This window comes from Vulpes vulpes, chromosome 13, assembly GCF_048418805.1.
Source record: "Vulpes vulpes isolate BD-2025 chromosome 13, VulVul3, whole genome shotgun sequence".
NCBI classification, from domain to species: Eukaryota; Metazoa; Chordata; class Mammalia; order Carnivora; family Canidae; genus Vulpes; species Vulpes vulpes.
Genome location: NC_132792.1, coordinates 27,109,818 through 27,124,540, shown reverse-complemented (window position 1 = coordinate 27,124,540; position 14,723 = coordinate 27,109,818). Strand labels below are relative to the sequence as shown.

At 36.4% G+C, this 14,723-nt stretch overlaps 1 protein-coding gene across 1 annotated transcript in view; it reads left to right on the top strand.

Moving 5' to 3' along the window:
- PKHD1L1 (PKHD1 like 1) overlaps nt 1–14,723 on the top strand; it is a 151,598-nt gene that overhangs the window by 78,129 nt on the left and 58,746 nt on the right. Inside the window, exons 47-52 of the mRNA XM_025993358.2 lie at nt 2,321–2,562; nt 3,652–3,788; nt 5,799–6,828; nt 8,385–8,576; nt 12,787–12,938; nt 14,132–14,291. Of these exons, the coding sequence (XP_025849143.2) occupies nt 2,321–2,562; nt 3,652–3,788; nt 5,799–6,828; nt 8,385–8,576; nt 12,787–12,938; nt 14,132–14,291 (1,913 nt within the window). The remainder of the gene's footprint in view (nt 1–2,320; nt 2,563–3,651; nt 3,789–5,798; nt 6,829–8,384; nt 8,577–12,786; nt 12,939–14,131; nt 14,292–14,723) is intronic.

The window sequence follows — 14,723 nt, the reverse complement described above, 5'->3', positions numbered from 1 at the left end:
TAAGAATTAGACGAGTTAGTATGCATAACTACTTAGAGTGTAACTGGCTGAAAGTAAATACTGTATAAATGTTAGATATTTAAAAAAATAGATATTACAAAGGAATCAAAAGTGTATTTAGGTGTACAGAACATAAAAAAATACTTTGCAGAACCTTCTCTAAAGAAATCTCTGTATCATCCAAATCCAAGAGAATTTGGGAGAGACGAGCCTTTTCCATACCACCTGTGGGATCTTGTACTATTGATATGCCCTCAATTCCCCCTGGCTTCCTTTCCCTACAGTTCCTTTCCTGGGTCTTTTTGGGGTTGTGGATTTCTGCATCCACTCACTATCATGAAAAACAACCTGATTCTCCTGTTTTCTAGACACTTCCATTTTATCTTTTAATTTTTTAATTTTTTAAAAAGAGATTATTTTTTACAGAGAGAGAGAGAGAGAGAGAGCTGAGGGTGGGGAGGGGCAAAGGGAGAGGGAGAGAGAGTCAGAGGCAGACTCTGTGCTAAGTGTGAAGCCTGATTTGGGGTTCAGTCTCACAACCTTGAGATCACAACCTGAGCCAAAATCAAGAGTCAGACACTTAACTGACTGTGCCACCCAGGTGCCCCCATCTGTCTTTTAAAAAAAATTATTAAATTGCCTAAATATTATACTCATTTTTTTCATTGGATTTTTGTTAACCATTTTTTCCCCTTAAACCCTTGCAGTCTAATTTTGATCTTCCCAAAACCTCCCAGTGACTTTCTTACTACCAGCGTCCTTCGTTTCCTGCACATCACCAAGTCCTTTGGGTTCTGCCCTTGTAATGTCTCTTCCATTGTCTTTCCGTGCTCTCAGTTTAATTTAGACACCTGGAATTTAGACATCAGCTCCCTATCTGGACTACATTCCTCTATTTTCTCCCCCTCACGAATTCATTCTGCATTAATTTGTTGAATCAATCAAACACTGTTCCTGAGTTGTGACAGGTACTGTACGAAGTGCTCAGCATACAAATGACTTAATCTCTAGGTGCCTTACCTGGAGGAGCAGCCAGGTAGCGGAAAGGACACAGGATGGCAGTAGCCGACTTGATGGGACCGCAGTGTGGGAACAGGGCACACTGACAGGGTGTCAGACAGAATGTACTGGGAATCCAGAAGAAAGGCTAGGAAAAGTTGAGAGAGGTAACTTTTTACCTGACAATGTGACATAGTCATTTGAATTGGTATTTAAAGAGAGAAAATAGATTTGTTAAGAGACAGAGTCAAAAGGGAATGTCAGGAAGGCACAGAAATAACTCCCCTAAGCTTACCCCTGTTAACTGCACCAACCATACTTTAGTAGATAATATACCAGCAGGCACTGACACATGTCTCCTGAAAGTCAGGGGCACTTTCTACTTGGCATCCCTAGCTCTGTGCCTAGAAGACAGGTGGGACATTCAGCAAATATTTGCTGAATGACAAAATACATGAGTATGGTAGAATTGACAAGCCCTTTGGCTATGGCTGGACTGGATCTGGAGGTGTATTGACGAAGTGGTAGAAATAAGACCTCCTAAATTTCACCTTGGTCATTTCTTTTCCTGACTCAGGAACCTCCAACGGCCTCCCTCTGAATGGGTTTCTCAATCTGAGTGCTGCTGGCACTTTGGACCTGATAAGCCTTTCTGTGTGGGGCTGTCCTGTGTATTACAGGATGTTTAGAAATATCCTTAGTTGCACCCCACAAGATGCCAGTAGCACCCTCTGATTTGTGACCACCAAAAATGTATCCAGGCATTGCCAAATGTTTCATGGGGGTTATAATCATCCTCAGTTGAGAAACATTGAGTGTGATCTTCAAAATTATAAATGAATATTTCTTTAAAAAAAAAAAGATTTATTTATTTATTTATTTATGATAGACACAGAGAGAGAGAGAGAGAGGCAGAGACACAGGAGGAGGGAGAAGCAGGCTCCATACCAGGAACCCGACGTGGGACTCGATCCTGGGACTCCAGGATTGCGCCCTGGGCCAAAGGCAGGTGCTAAACCACTCAGCCATCCAGGGATCCCCATGAATAGTTCTTTTAAATACCTTATAGGAATTAGTACCATTCTCTGAACAACTGTAGCATGTGGAGAATATTTATTCGAAATGCGTTTGTAAAATTTATTCAGTTACCCTAAGAGTTAAAGACAATCTTCAAATTCCTCTTTGGAATATTGTGTGACATTCAAAAATTTCCTATTTTACAGATGAAGTGTTCAGAGACCATAAGACAAATGCATCAAAATAAGATTATGTTGATTTATATTAACTTTGAAAGTTTTTTTTTTTGTTAAATTTTTTACAGACACAGTCAACAAGAGAATGAAAAGAGGACTATTGCATCTGTATCTGCTGATGGCACAAACATATTGCTAACTAATCCACTGAATTACACACACTTAGGAACCACTGTCACACTCCCTGATGGAACCTTGTTTGAAGCAAGAGCAGAAGTTGGAATTCTTACAAGAAATATTTTAATAAGAGGATCTGATCATGTGGAGTGGAGTAACAAAATACCAGCATGTCCTGATGGATTTGACACTGGTAATTTCAGCAGCCAGAGTGTGTCAACTTAAATTGTTTCCAGACATTGCAAAAGTGTGTTCTGCGGGAGCAAAATCACCCCCAGTGAAAATTGCCAGGCTAGGTTATGCTCTAGTTATAAATAAGCCCTAAATGGCAGGGATTTAAAATGAGAAAGATTTATTTCTCATTCATGCTGCATGTGTCCAATATGCTCATTGTAACGATTCTAGGATGTAGGCTGATGGAGGCTTCACTTCAGCATAGGCCTCTATGATCTCTTGGACAGAAGTAATGTCATGGCTGGTGAGTCAAGCAACAGGAGTTAATTACTTTGGTCCTGAAGTGACATGTGTCTCTTCCACCCAGGTGTCATTACACAGAACTGATTCCATGGCTATGCTTAACTTTCCACAGTTCTTATATGTGTGCCTATGTGTGTGTGTGCATGTGTGTATGTAGATAGGTAGGTAGGTAGTAGGTAGATAGATAATTTTATGTAATAACTAATATCATTACAATCAGATATGAAGTTAAATACTAACAAAAGCTTAAATATAGCCTTTCCTTCAATGGGATATATGAGACAAAGCTCTCTGGATTCAGTCTCTAACAATTTACATTCTGATTCCAGTTCATGAAACCTAACTAAGAATATTTCCTGTTCCACCCAGTTATTATAGTTTTAGGACTTAAGTGACAAAATGTATATTCTAGTGCTACACAAATATAAGATTGCATTATGGTAATCCCCAAATCGTGGGGCAAAGCTTCAGAGATAATAAGACAAAATGTCCTCGTCAGCATTCATTCAACCATTTAAATATGTATATAGTTGTATCTTTGAAAAATTCTAAAAAAAAAAAAAGGAAAAAAAGAAAAATTCTGTAATAAGTACTTTAGGGAATGCAAAGGTGAACGAGACAAGGTACTTAACTTTCTTACTATCTAGAGAAGGAAATGATGTGAATGCAAATAATTATATCCCAGGATGAGGTTAAAATTATATATGACTAAAAAGATACAATTAGGTATGGATGAAAATCTTAATATAATTAAAAGATTTTGCCATAGTTTTTCTTTATGATGTCTTAAAAAATATTTTTAAAGGTGAATTTACGACACAGACATGCTTCCAAGGAAAGTTTGGAGAAGAAACAGGAAGTGACCAGTTTGGAGGCTGCATTATGTTTCATGCTCCCATACCTAGTGCTAACATGGTAATTGGAAGAATAGAATATGTAGAGGTAAGAGGCATCATTGTTAACTCACAATGGTTTGTCGAAGGTTATGCATACAATAAAAAAGCGCTGAACTCCTGCTGTTTGTTGTATGGTGCTTATAATCTAGTAGAGGAGACAGATGAGGAAACAGGCAAATTTGATACACCCAGTAATTCACCCATTTAATCAAGGCAAAATTTTGTTTCTCAGTTTTTCTCACACCTTACATCAAATTCATCAGCAAGCTCTAACCACGCTACCCACAAGATACAATGACCTGCATCCACTGTCTCCACCACTGCCACCCAATCCCTCACCCAAGTCACCGTCCCCTCTAACCTAGATGACTATGATTTTCTCCTAACTGATCATCCTGCATCCACTCTTTTTCCAAGAGAATCTCCACACCAAAGCCAAATAAAAACTTTAAATTATGAATCAGATCTTGCTGCACTCTGTTGAATGGCTTCATATTACACCTAAAACAAAAAGCCCAAGTCCTTTCCATAGGACCCACATGATCTGTTCCCCAGATGGCCTCTGACTTTATCTTTTATGATTTTACCCTCCTTGTATTAACGGACCACATCAGGCATATTTCTGTGTCAGGTTCTTTGCACTTGCTCTTCATTATGCTTGAAATTCTCTACCAAATGCTTGTATAGTTCACATTCATTTCAAGTCAGGTGTCATCTCAAAGGTTTTCTCTCAAGAGAGGCCTTTCCTCACCCTCTATTTGAAATAACTGCCCAAACCGGTTTTCCTTTATTCACTCATAAATCCTGACGTTTATCTATTATCCATCTCTCCCTCTAGAACATAAACTCAATTAGTTCCAAGATGTTGTCTTTCTGGTTTTCTGCTGATTCTCATGTGGCTGAAACAGTGTTTGGCATATGACAGGTTCTCAACTGATTGTTAATCGAACCAATATACAAATAAATGCATAAATATGCAAATTATCCCCAAGACATTTGGAGCCCCTCTGTATCTTACTTATATTCAATCCATATAGTCAGAGTTTAGCATAGTTTTTTGTCAAGTATTCAGCAAAAGGGAGGAAGGAAGGAAGGATGGGAAGAAAGGAAGGAGAGGCTATAGGAGAGAAAGTAAGGGTTAGTAAACTCCATAAATACATTACACGGGATCACCTAAGTTGCAAATAACATAATTGAGGGTGATAGAGTCAACATCTGTATTTTATGAAACTTCCTAACTCCTAAAATTTGTTACACATATGTGACATATGGAGATACGGGACTGAGTGAGGTTGCCAGGGTCAATCTGTGTATTAATGATTAGTAATAGTTAAATTTTAATGTTTAGATGAAGAATGAAAATAAATAGGTACCCTAACATTTTATTTCTTAACCTTATGGGATCATATTACACACACTCTCACACACTGGCATCCTCTGTATTAAATACTAGGTCATAGACCTATTGAAAAAAAAGCACAGCACAGTGGTAAATAATAGCACCAAGTGTAGAATCGGACCACCTTGGGTTTAAATGGAGTTTTATAACCATGAACAAGATATTTAGCCTTTGTAAACTTCAATTTCTTCATCTATATAATGAAATTGACACCTGGCTACTTCATAGGATTGTGGTAATGACTGTGATCATGCATATATGACACAGCACAATATCTGGCACATGGCAAACATTCAAAAATGTCTTATTATTATATAAGAATCAAAGTGAAAGAGAAAAATAAGTTTTTGAGAGGTTTTATTTTGCTAAACATGGAAGTCTAGTAATAGACTGAGGCAAAAAGCAGAAGATTCAAAGATGGCTTTTGTTCATCCATTCATTTGGTAACAAGTATGGGCTATTATATATAGAATAAAACAATGTGGGCTGAAGGTCACATAACATTTTTGATTCATAAACATGAACAATATGGGAGATATAAGTGTATTAATAATAATTATTATAAAGTTGGAGATTCGTTTGAAACAAGAAAATGTAAGCCAGGCAAATTATGAGTCTGTGTGTGCACTAAATAGCTATGATTTCTGGGCTTGACAGATATTCCATGCTGGCCAGGCATTCCGGTTGGGGCGATATCCAATACATTGGCACCTGCTTGGAGATTTACAGTTTAAATCTTATGTAAAAGGCTGTGCAATTCACCAGACCTATAACAGAGCTGTTACTATCCATAACACACATCACCTGCTGGTTGAGCGGAATATTATATATGATATCAAGGGTGGAGCATTTTTTATAGAAGACGGTATTGAACATGGCAATATTTTGCAATATAACTTGGCAGTATTTGTGCAGCAAAGTACTAGTCTTCTAAATGATGATGTGACCCCAGCTGCATTTTGGGTAACCAACCCAAACAACACCATACGACACAATGCAGCTGCTGGTGGCACTCATTTTGGCTTTTGGTACCGAATGAACAACCACCCTGATGGGCCATCTTATGACCGAAACATTTGCCAAAAAAGAGTTCCTCTTGGAGAATTCTTTAACAACACTGTTCATTCGCAAGGTTGGTTTGGACTGTGGATATTTGAAGAATATTTCCCCATGCAAACAGGATCTTGTACTTCTACAGTGCCAGTGCCTGCAATATTTAATTCACTTACTACTTGGAATTGTGAAAAAGGAGCTGAATGGGTCAATGGAGGTGCCCTTCAGTTCCATAACTTTGTGATGGTAAATAACTTTGAGGCTGGAATTGAGACCAAGAGGATTCTTGCTCCTTATGTTGGAGGATGGGGTGAAACCAATGGAGCAGTGATTAAAAATGCCAAAATAGTTGGTCATCTCGATGAACTGGGAATGGGGTCTGCATTTTGCACAAGGAAAGGCCTGGTTCTCCCGTTCAGTGAAGGCTTGACTGTATCTTCTGTACACTTTATGAACTTTGACCGTCCCAACTGCGTAGCTTTGGGAGTGACGTCCATCACTGGAGTTTGTAATGAAAGGTGTGGAGGCTGGAGTGCAAAATTTGTCGACATCCAGTATTTTCACACACCAAACAAGGCTGGTTTTCGATGGGAACATGAAGTGGTTCTGGTTGATGTTGATGGCTCACTTACAGGTAAACATTATGTCCCATTTCTGATAAGATATATTGCACATATATTTGTGTGAACACAGAGAGTTGAACCATCAAAGCAGACTCACATGAATCACAGGTCTTATCCAGCACCAGACTTCGCAAATGATTTAAGGACACAGGTCAACACTAGGCAGAGATGAGACATTCTTTTCTGGAAGAGACCTAAATTGTCAAATGTAGCCTCCCCAAATATCCTTTGTCTTGTCTTTGCACTTTGGTTTGGAATTAAGAGCAAATTTTGAGCAATATTTATGGATACATTGACTACAAAAAGAAATCATTTCTGTTTTAGAACTTTTTCATTGTATATTCAGTTAATTATACAGATAAGAAACTATTTACATGCTTATCCAAGCCAGTCATGCCCCATAAATGTATATATTCCAGGTTTATTTACATAAGCAATGTAGGCAGACTGGATATATCCTACTAAAATAAGGGAAAAGAATAAGTTACAGGCTTGCTGTTAACCCTTTTCTTTCCAATCTAAATTCTGAATTTGAAATTAGTTCAAGGAATATGTTAACCGTAGTACAAAATTCAACATAATTTGTTAGTACAATGCTAAACTTTTTTACCATTTCAAGTTTGGAATATGCTACGTTTTCTGTAAATACTCATAAAAATACTCATAATTTCCAGAATTTAGTATCTTTACACATTTTTAATGATAAGACTTATCTAAATAAGATAGCAAGGATCATGTGTGTGATTCCACATAGTACTTTGAGATAATTGAGAAGTAAATACAGATATTGACAGTTTACTTTTGAAAAACTTTGTAAGATGCAAGAAGATTCATCTCAATAATCAGACAGACTAAGTTCTCAACTATAATTTTTGACCTTTGTCTCCTATTGAGGCTTTTTTTTAAAACATTGAGGAATTTTTTAAAATTTAAATTCAGTTAGTTAACATATAGCATATTATTAGTTTCAGAGGTAGAGTTCAGTGATTCATCAATTGTATATAACACCCAATGCTCATTACATCACATTCCCTGCTTTTGCCCAACACCCAGTTACCCCATACTGCCACCCCCTGCCCCTAATCATGGCTTTAAGAAGGAGAACATTTGGATGGTTCTACTATAAAAAACTTTGTGTAACTTTTATCAGTTTATCTAATTCAGCTTAGATATTTAGTATTAGTTGGCAGTCCATTGGCTAAGAGTATGGAAGAGTATGGACTCAATGGTCAGACTGCCTGGATTTGAATCCTTTTGTGTGTCCTTGAGCAAGTTACTTATCCTACTTCCCATCCCCTATTTGGCTCTCTGGGTGCTTCAGATCCTGTGTTTCAGCTTTATCTACAATAAGCTCCCTGACTAGAGAGCCCACTGCAAAGCCTCTGCATGAGGTCCTCTTGCCCCTGCAAAAAAAAAAAAAAAAAAAAAAAAGTACCAGAACCTTTAGATTTTGTTATGTGTACTATGGGTCACAGTAGCTATATGTTGTAGACAGTTCAGGGTTTTGTTTTATTTTTTAGTTTTCTTACATGATATAGGAAACATGTAGTTTATGTCCATATCCTAGGTCACAGAGGACACACCGTCATTCCACACAGCTCATTGCTGGACCCTTCTCACTGTAGTCAGGAAGCTGAGTGGAGCATTGGGTTCCCTGGGGCTGTCTGTGACACTACAGTCAGCTTCCACCGTTTGGCATTCAACAAACCTTCTCCAGTAACTCTGCTTGAAAAGGATGTGGTTCTCTCAGACTCTTTTGGTAAGTGAAATATAATAGTTCAAGCCACTAACTTAAATATGGTTTTTGGTTTTCATCATCTTTTTAAGTTGTCACTAATTGTTTGGAACATGGAAAAAGGCACAATATATATTCTGTAACCAGGCAGGAAACAAATAACACACCCAAAATGGGCATGTGAGGAGTTGTGAATAAATGTATGGACTAGCATGATGTTCTGCTGCTCAAGGAACCTCCAGACAATATTACAACAGAGAATAGAAAAGTTGACATAGTTGACTGGAACAGGACAGTAAAAGTATACCATCAACTCTGCCAGTGAAGACAGACCCTTTTGATTATCTTTGTTGATTGAAATGGGGTGAGGAAACATTTGCTAGGTCAGTGGCTGTACACTCGGTCCAGGGATTGTTGACTTACTCATTTGTTCCAGTCAAGATACCATATTTGGAATACCAGATGAGTTTGACATCATTAACAGACTTGGTTACATTAATTTGCTGTCATTATTTATGACCCATTTGGCATTTACACCAGCCAGACAAGCAAGTTAAATGGGGATGTGCCTGTTGGTTGAGAAATACAGGAGCACACTGAGGACCCCTACTTACTCACAGGGAGAGAGTCAGTAATAAGTGGCCCATTTCACATTCCTTCTTGCCTCTCTTCTTGTGCTTCCCATAGTGTAAACTCATGGAGAATGGCGAACAATGGATCTACAGGGAAAACAATAAGTATGCGGCACCTCTTCTATCATTTATTATGATGTCATCAGTTATTATATTTAATTTTAAAACATTCTTACTAGAGTTTCTTCCTCCTATGAATTGAAAGAGCCATACACCTACTCTCTGGGTAATGATTAATACCCATTGTCCCAGTGGCTTAATGATATGAACCTGATAGCCATTTCTTTTCTTCTGATAACCAGATGTCTGGATTGGAGTTCCACTACTTAAACTTTTAGAGACTATGATACAATAAGCGGTATTTTAAGCAGAGTATCTATGAATTTTTTCTGACAAGCTAAAACTAAAATGAATTAAAACATCAAAAGCAAATGAGGTTATTTTATCTGGTAAGGTAATATGTTAGCATTTCCCATTACTAAGGTCCCAGGTCATAAAATACTTATGATAAAAATTTTAATCATATCTCCAAATACTTTATGACCAACATATGAAAAGACTGAATGTTAGCTTTTTATAAAACATGGTCTAAGATAATTTTGCAGAGGACTCTGAGATATACAACCAACCTAGGTAAATTATTTTAAATACAGCATGATAAAAAAATATAAATACCTTACTCTATTAATTTTAAGCAGTAATATTTAAACATTTTAAGCCTCTAGGGCTTATTATTTTTTTGTCCTTGTTGGGTTTTCTTGCTGTTGTTAGTGGTGGTGGTAGTGATGATTTTAGAGAGAAATTTTTATTTGTGTTTTTATTTTTGAATCAAGAGTCTAATACTTCTGAATTTATGAAATTGTAGCTTTCTTGTGAAGTCTTTCTGTGCCTTTTTGCCTGATCCTTTCAGGAAGAAGATTTTTATTTATTACTAAATTGAACATCTTGGTGGAAAGATCTATAAATTTATCTTTCTGTCACCCACATAACTCAATACAAGACATGGAAAATAGTAGGAACTCAGTATTGAATTGCAGTGGAATTAGTTGTAGTACTTGGACCAAATTACAGAGTAGAGAAAACATCACACAAGGTATTTTTCCTTTTTAATGTGACATTAAAAAATAGGTCATCTTTCTTAGTCAAGAAATTTGACTATTTTATCTCCATTAAAGCCAAATAAAATGATTGAGTATTAAAAATTAAAAACAGAAAAAAAGGATCACTTGTTTTAATTATATATATATTAAATGAATCAAAAATTCAACAAATATACTAGAACAGTGGGAAATAAGATTTGGTTAAACTTTACACTTATCTATAGATATCTTTATTAAAGTATCTTATGCATGATGATGTGTGTATCTTTACATATGTATGTATGAATATATGTGTCTCTATGAATATATATGTAAAGTTAGACCAGATGGCAAATTAATTTGAGACACTATTAGTGATAGTATAGACAGATGGCAAATTAATTTGAGACACTTACTCTTAATGATACTATTTTTTTTAAATATCAACTTCAAATTTCAGTCTAAGATGCTTAAAATCAGCATAGTGAAAATGAGTGCTTCTGAAAAAAAATTAAGGAAGCACAAATAACTATGAAAAATGACAATTAGGTTTTTCTTTAAGGGCAGCCCGAGTAGCTCTGCGGTTTAGCGCTGCCTTCGGCCCAGGGCGTGATCCTAGAGACCTGAGATCGAGTCCCATGTAGGGCTCCCTGCATGGAGCCTGCTTCTCCCTCTGCCTGTGTCTCTGCCTCTCTCTCTCTCTCTCTCTGTATCTCATGAATAAATAAATAAAATCTTTAAAAAAAAAGATTTATTTATCCATTTTAGAGAGAAATATTGAGTATGAATGGGGAAGGACAGAGAAACAAAGAGAATTCTAAGCAGACTCCGTGCCCAGAGTGGAACCTGACACAGGACTCAGTCTCACGACCCTGAGATCATGATCTGAGCTGAAGTCGAGAGTCAGATGCTTAACTGACTGAGCCACTCAGGTACCCCACAATTCATTTTATTTATAAAAGAGAATTATCAGGTGCTCCAGTGGTGCAGTTAAGGTTATCAAGGAAGTTTAGGTTAAAGTATAATTCCATACATCAGATAACTCCAGTGGAGGTTGGTTCTGTCAAACATAGAGCATATTCTGGAGGTATTGAATGATTTTTCATCTATTACTTCATGATAGACTATCCCCAAACTTAATATCTTAAACCTACAATATTTTTTTCCCTCTCATATCTGAGGACTGGTTTGGTTAATCTTGGCTGTGGTCTGGGATGCTCTGCCTGAAGGTGAGGATCCAGTGGGCTCTGCTACTCCCCAGGAGGTGAATTCGGGTTGTTCTATGTGTGTTTATTCCAGAGCACAGGCTGAAGGGAGAGCCAGCTACCTGGGGCCAGGCTCATTACATTGCAGTGGTAGAGGTTCAAGATGGCAAGCTTCATCCAGCAAGCACTTTTCAAATGTTTCTGAATATCATGTCATCCAACATCAACAGATCAGGGATGCCTACTCTGCATTCAGGGAGGGGAGAGGAATGAATATTTGCTGAATAATTCAAATCATCATAGTTCTTCTCATACATTGCAGGTCTTTTGGAACTGTACGTTTTTAGGGTCTCTACTCATGGTGTTTTTAAATGTAATGCTAATTCACAAGCCTGAGAATGAATGAATTTTTTCCTCTTTGAAATTGGAAAATTTTTGCCTTATTCTTCAAAGAAAAAGGACAATAGTTTATTTTATCTTAATCTTTCATCTAGCTTCTTCCCCCTAAATTTGTAAGGGAAGAGTTTGCAAATGTAACATAAATTCAATTAGAGATAAAAAGAGGGAATGGAGAGGAAAAAATAGAATATAGACAATTAATCATAGATCTCTTCTTTATATTGTAAGAAATCTTTTCAGATCTGCAGCTGAAGTTGTCAGGCACTCTTTCATGAATAAAGCATTACCAAATTAAGTAGTTTTTCCCATAACAAGTAATTTCGGTTCCAAGTTTGTCATTCAGAAACCTTAGGGTATCATGGCCAGTGTTCATGGTAAGTCTGGTAGTAGACTAGATTCTTAAGAGCTTTAAATCAAAATTTTCCAGTAGTACTTAGTACTTGTTATACAGATTTTGATTAACTCACCCAATATGGGATTTTTTAGAACTTATATTTTCATACTCTGCAAATCGAGGATCCTGAAGAATTAAGTTCTTAAAAGAATAGCAACAGAATTCTATTTTAGATCAACATTTATAAAGAATTGTATTAATATATTTAAGCACTTTTGTCATAGTAGTCCTAATCATCATCATGTTTGAATTTTCTCTTTCCCTAAGGAATAAAGACTTCATCTCAGTTGAGAATTCCAAGTGAGAAGGCGTTTTATGTTTCAGTTAAGTGTAATATTAAACATTGGGGCCTTCCATTAACAAATGACAATTAGAACATAAGTAATGAAATGTTATTCTGACCTCTTTGGAGACTTCCACAGACTAGGCTAATATTTCACATTTGCACTTGTTCGTAAAAAAAGAGGAATTTTCTAGATAGAGGTAGAGATCACTGTTATTTGTTTGTTTTATATTCTGCTACAGGCACAAGCATTGTTCCCTTTCAGAAGAAACGATTGACTCATATGTCTGGATGGATGGCTCTGATTCCAAATGCAAAGCACATTAATTGGTATTTTAAAGATGTAGATCACATAACCAACATATCTTATACATCAACATTCTATGGATTTAAGGTATACAAAAAGCTTTAAAATTCGTCTTCTAATAATTATGATTACATATTATGCAAATGCAGCCTAGGTCTTATCCTTATACCAGTTGTTAGACCCAGAATGTGCTTCCCTCACATACTGACATGTCCTGCACACACTTCATGACCTACCCTAAATCTAAAAAGCAAGCTAAAAAAAGAAACATTGTGTAGGAATTAGAATTTGCCATATTCCCATAGTACTAAGCTTGTGTCCTGTATTACCATGATAATAGTATTTTGAGTGCTTATGATATTCCAGGTACCAGTTAAGGGCTTTATAATTTGTATTTTAAAGTATACCAAACACAGGGCACCTGGGTGGCTCAGTCGATTAAGTGTCTGCCTTTGGCTTGGGTCATGATCCCAGGGTCCTGGAATTAAGCCCCACATCAGGCTCTCTGCTCAGCGGGCAGTCTGCTTGTCCCCCTCCCTCTGTCCTTTCCCTCATGCTGTCTCTCTCTCAAATAAATTTAAAAAATTTTTAAATAAAACCCCCCAAAAATAATAGAACCCCCAAGTCCTGTATACCCATCACCTAGTTCTATCTAACATTCAGTGAATATTTACTTTTTTTTTTTTTAAAGAAATAAACATTTTCAGAGTGCCTTGGTGGCACAGTCACTTAAGCATCCAACTCTTGGTTTCAGCTCCAGTCATGATCTTAAGGTTGGGAGAGCAAGCCCTGTGTGGGGCTCCATGCTCAGTGCTGACTCTGCTTAAGTCTTTCTCCCCCCTACCTGTGTGTGCACTCTCTATATATAATCAATAAATACATCTTTAAAAATAAACAAATAAACAAACAAACAAACAAAAAACAAACATTTTCAATAAAGTGGAAGGCCCCTGTATGGCTTCCCCTGATCTCATTCCCCACTCTAGTAGTAACCAATAAACAATACTTAGCATTGTTTTAAATGTTTTCAGATATTACAGAAATGAAATATTCTCTAATATATATGTGTGTATACAGAGAGAGTTTCATTGCCTTTGGATAGAATTAGCATTATTGCCACAAACATGTAAAATGTTATTAAACAAAATATGAATGCAACATGACAAATTGAAACCAAAATTTAAGTCTTAATATAAGGGCTAAATATATGTCATCAAAATTAATGTATATTATTCAGGATGTTAACATATACAATGATATTTTGGGGCAAACATTTATAGGAAGAAGACTATGTAATCATATCTCACAACTTTACTCAAAATCCTGATATGTTTAATGTTATTGATATGAGGAATGGTTCTTCAAATCCATTGAGTTGGAATACAAGCAAGAATGGAGACTGGCATCTTGAAGCTAACACAAGTACTCTCTATTACTTGGGTATGTATTCATTAGGCAAAAGTGATTATTTTATCTAACGCTTTGTCTAAAAGGAAAGAAAAAAATGCTTGATGGGAAAATATGTTATACAGTGCCTTATAGATAGTAGGATTCAAGAATTGTTTGATGAGTACATGGATTGGAGACTAAATTTATGTTGAAAAAGACCTTGAGTTGAATTAAGAACTTACTATGTTTGGAGATAACACCAACACTCTTACACATAGCCCTACAAGTTATTCCACAAAATTAGAGGAAATGAGTAGAAAGGAAGCTATCAAGTATTTTGTTTCCATTTTTACTATTTTATAATTTTGGGAAAATAAAAAATATTTAAGAATAAATTTTGAATTCCAAAATATTTTTTGTAAAGTAATTTTGAATGTATGATTCTCAATAAGACATGTGCATTTCATCAGAATTTTCCATAAA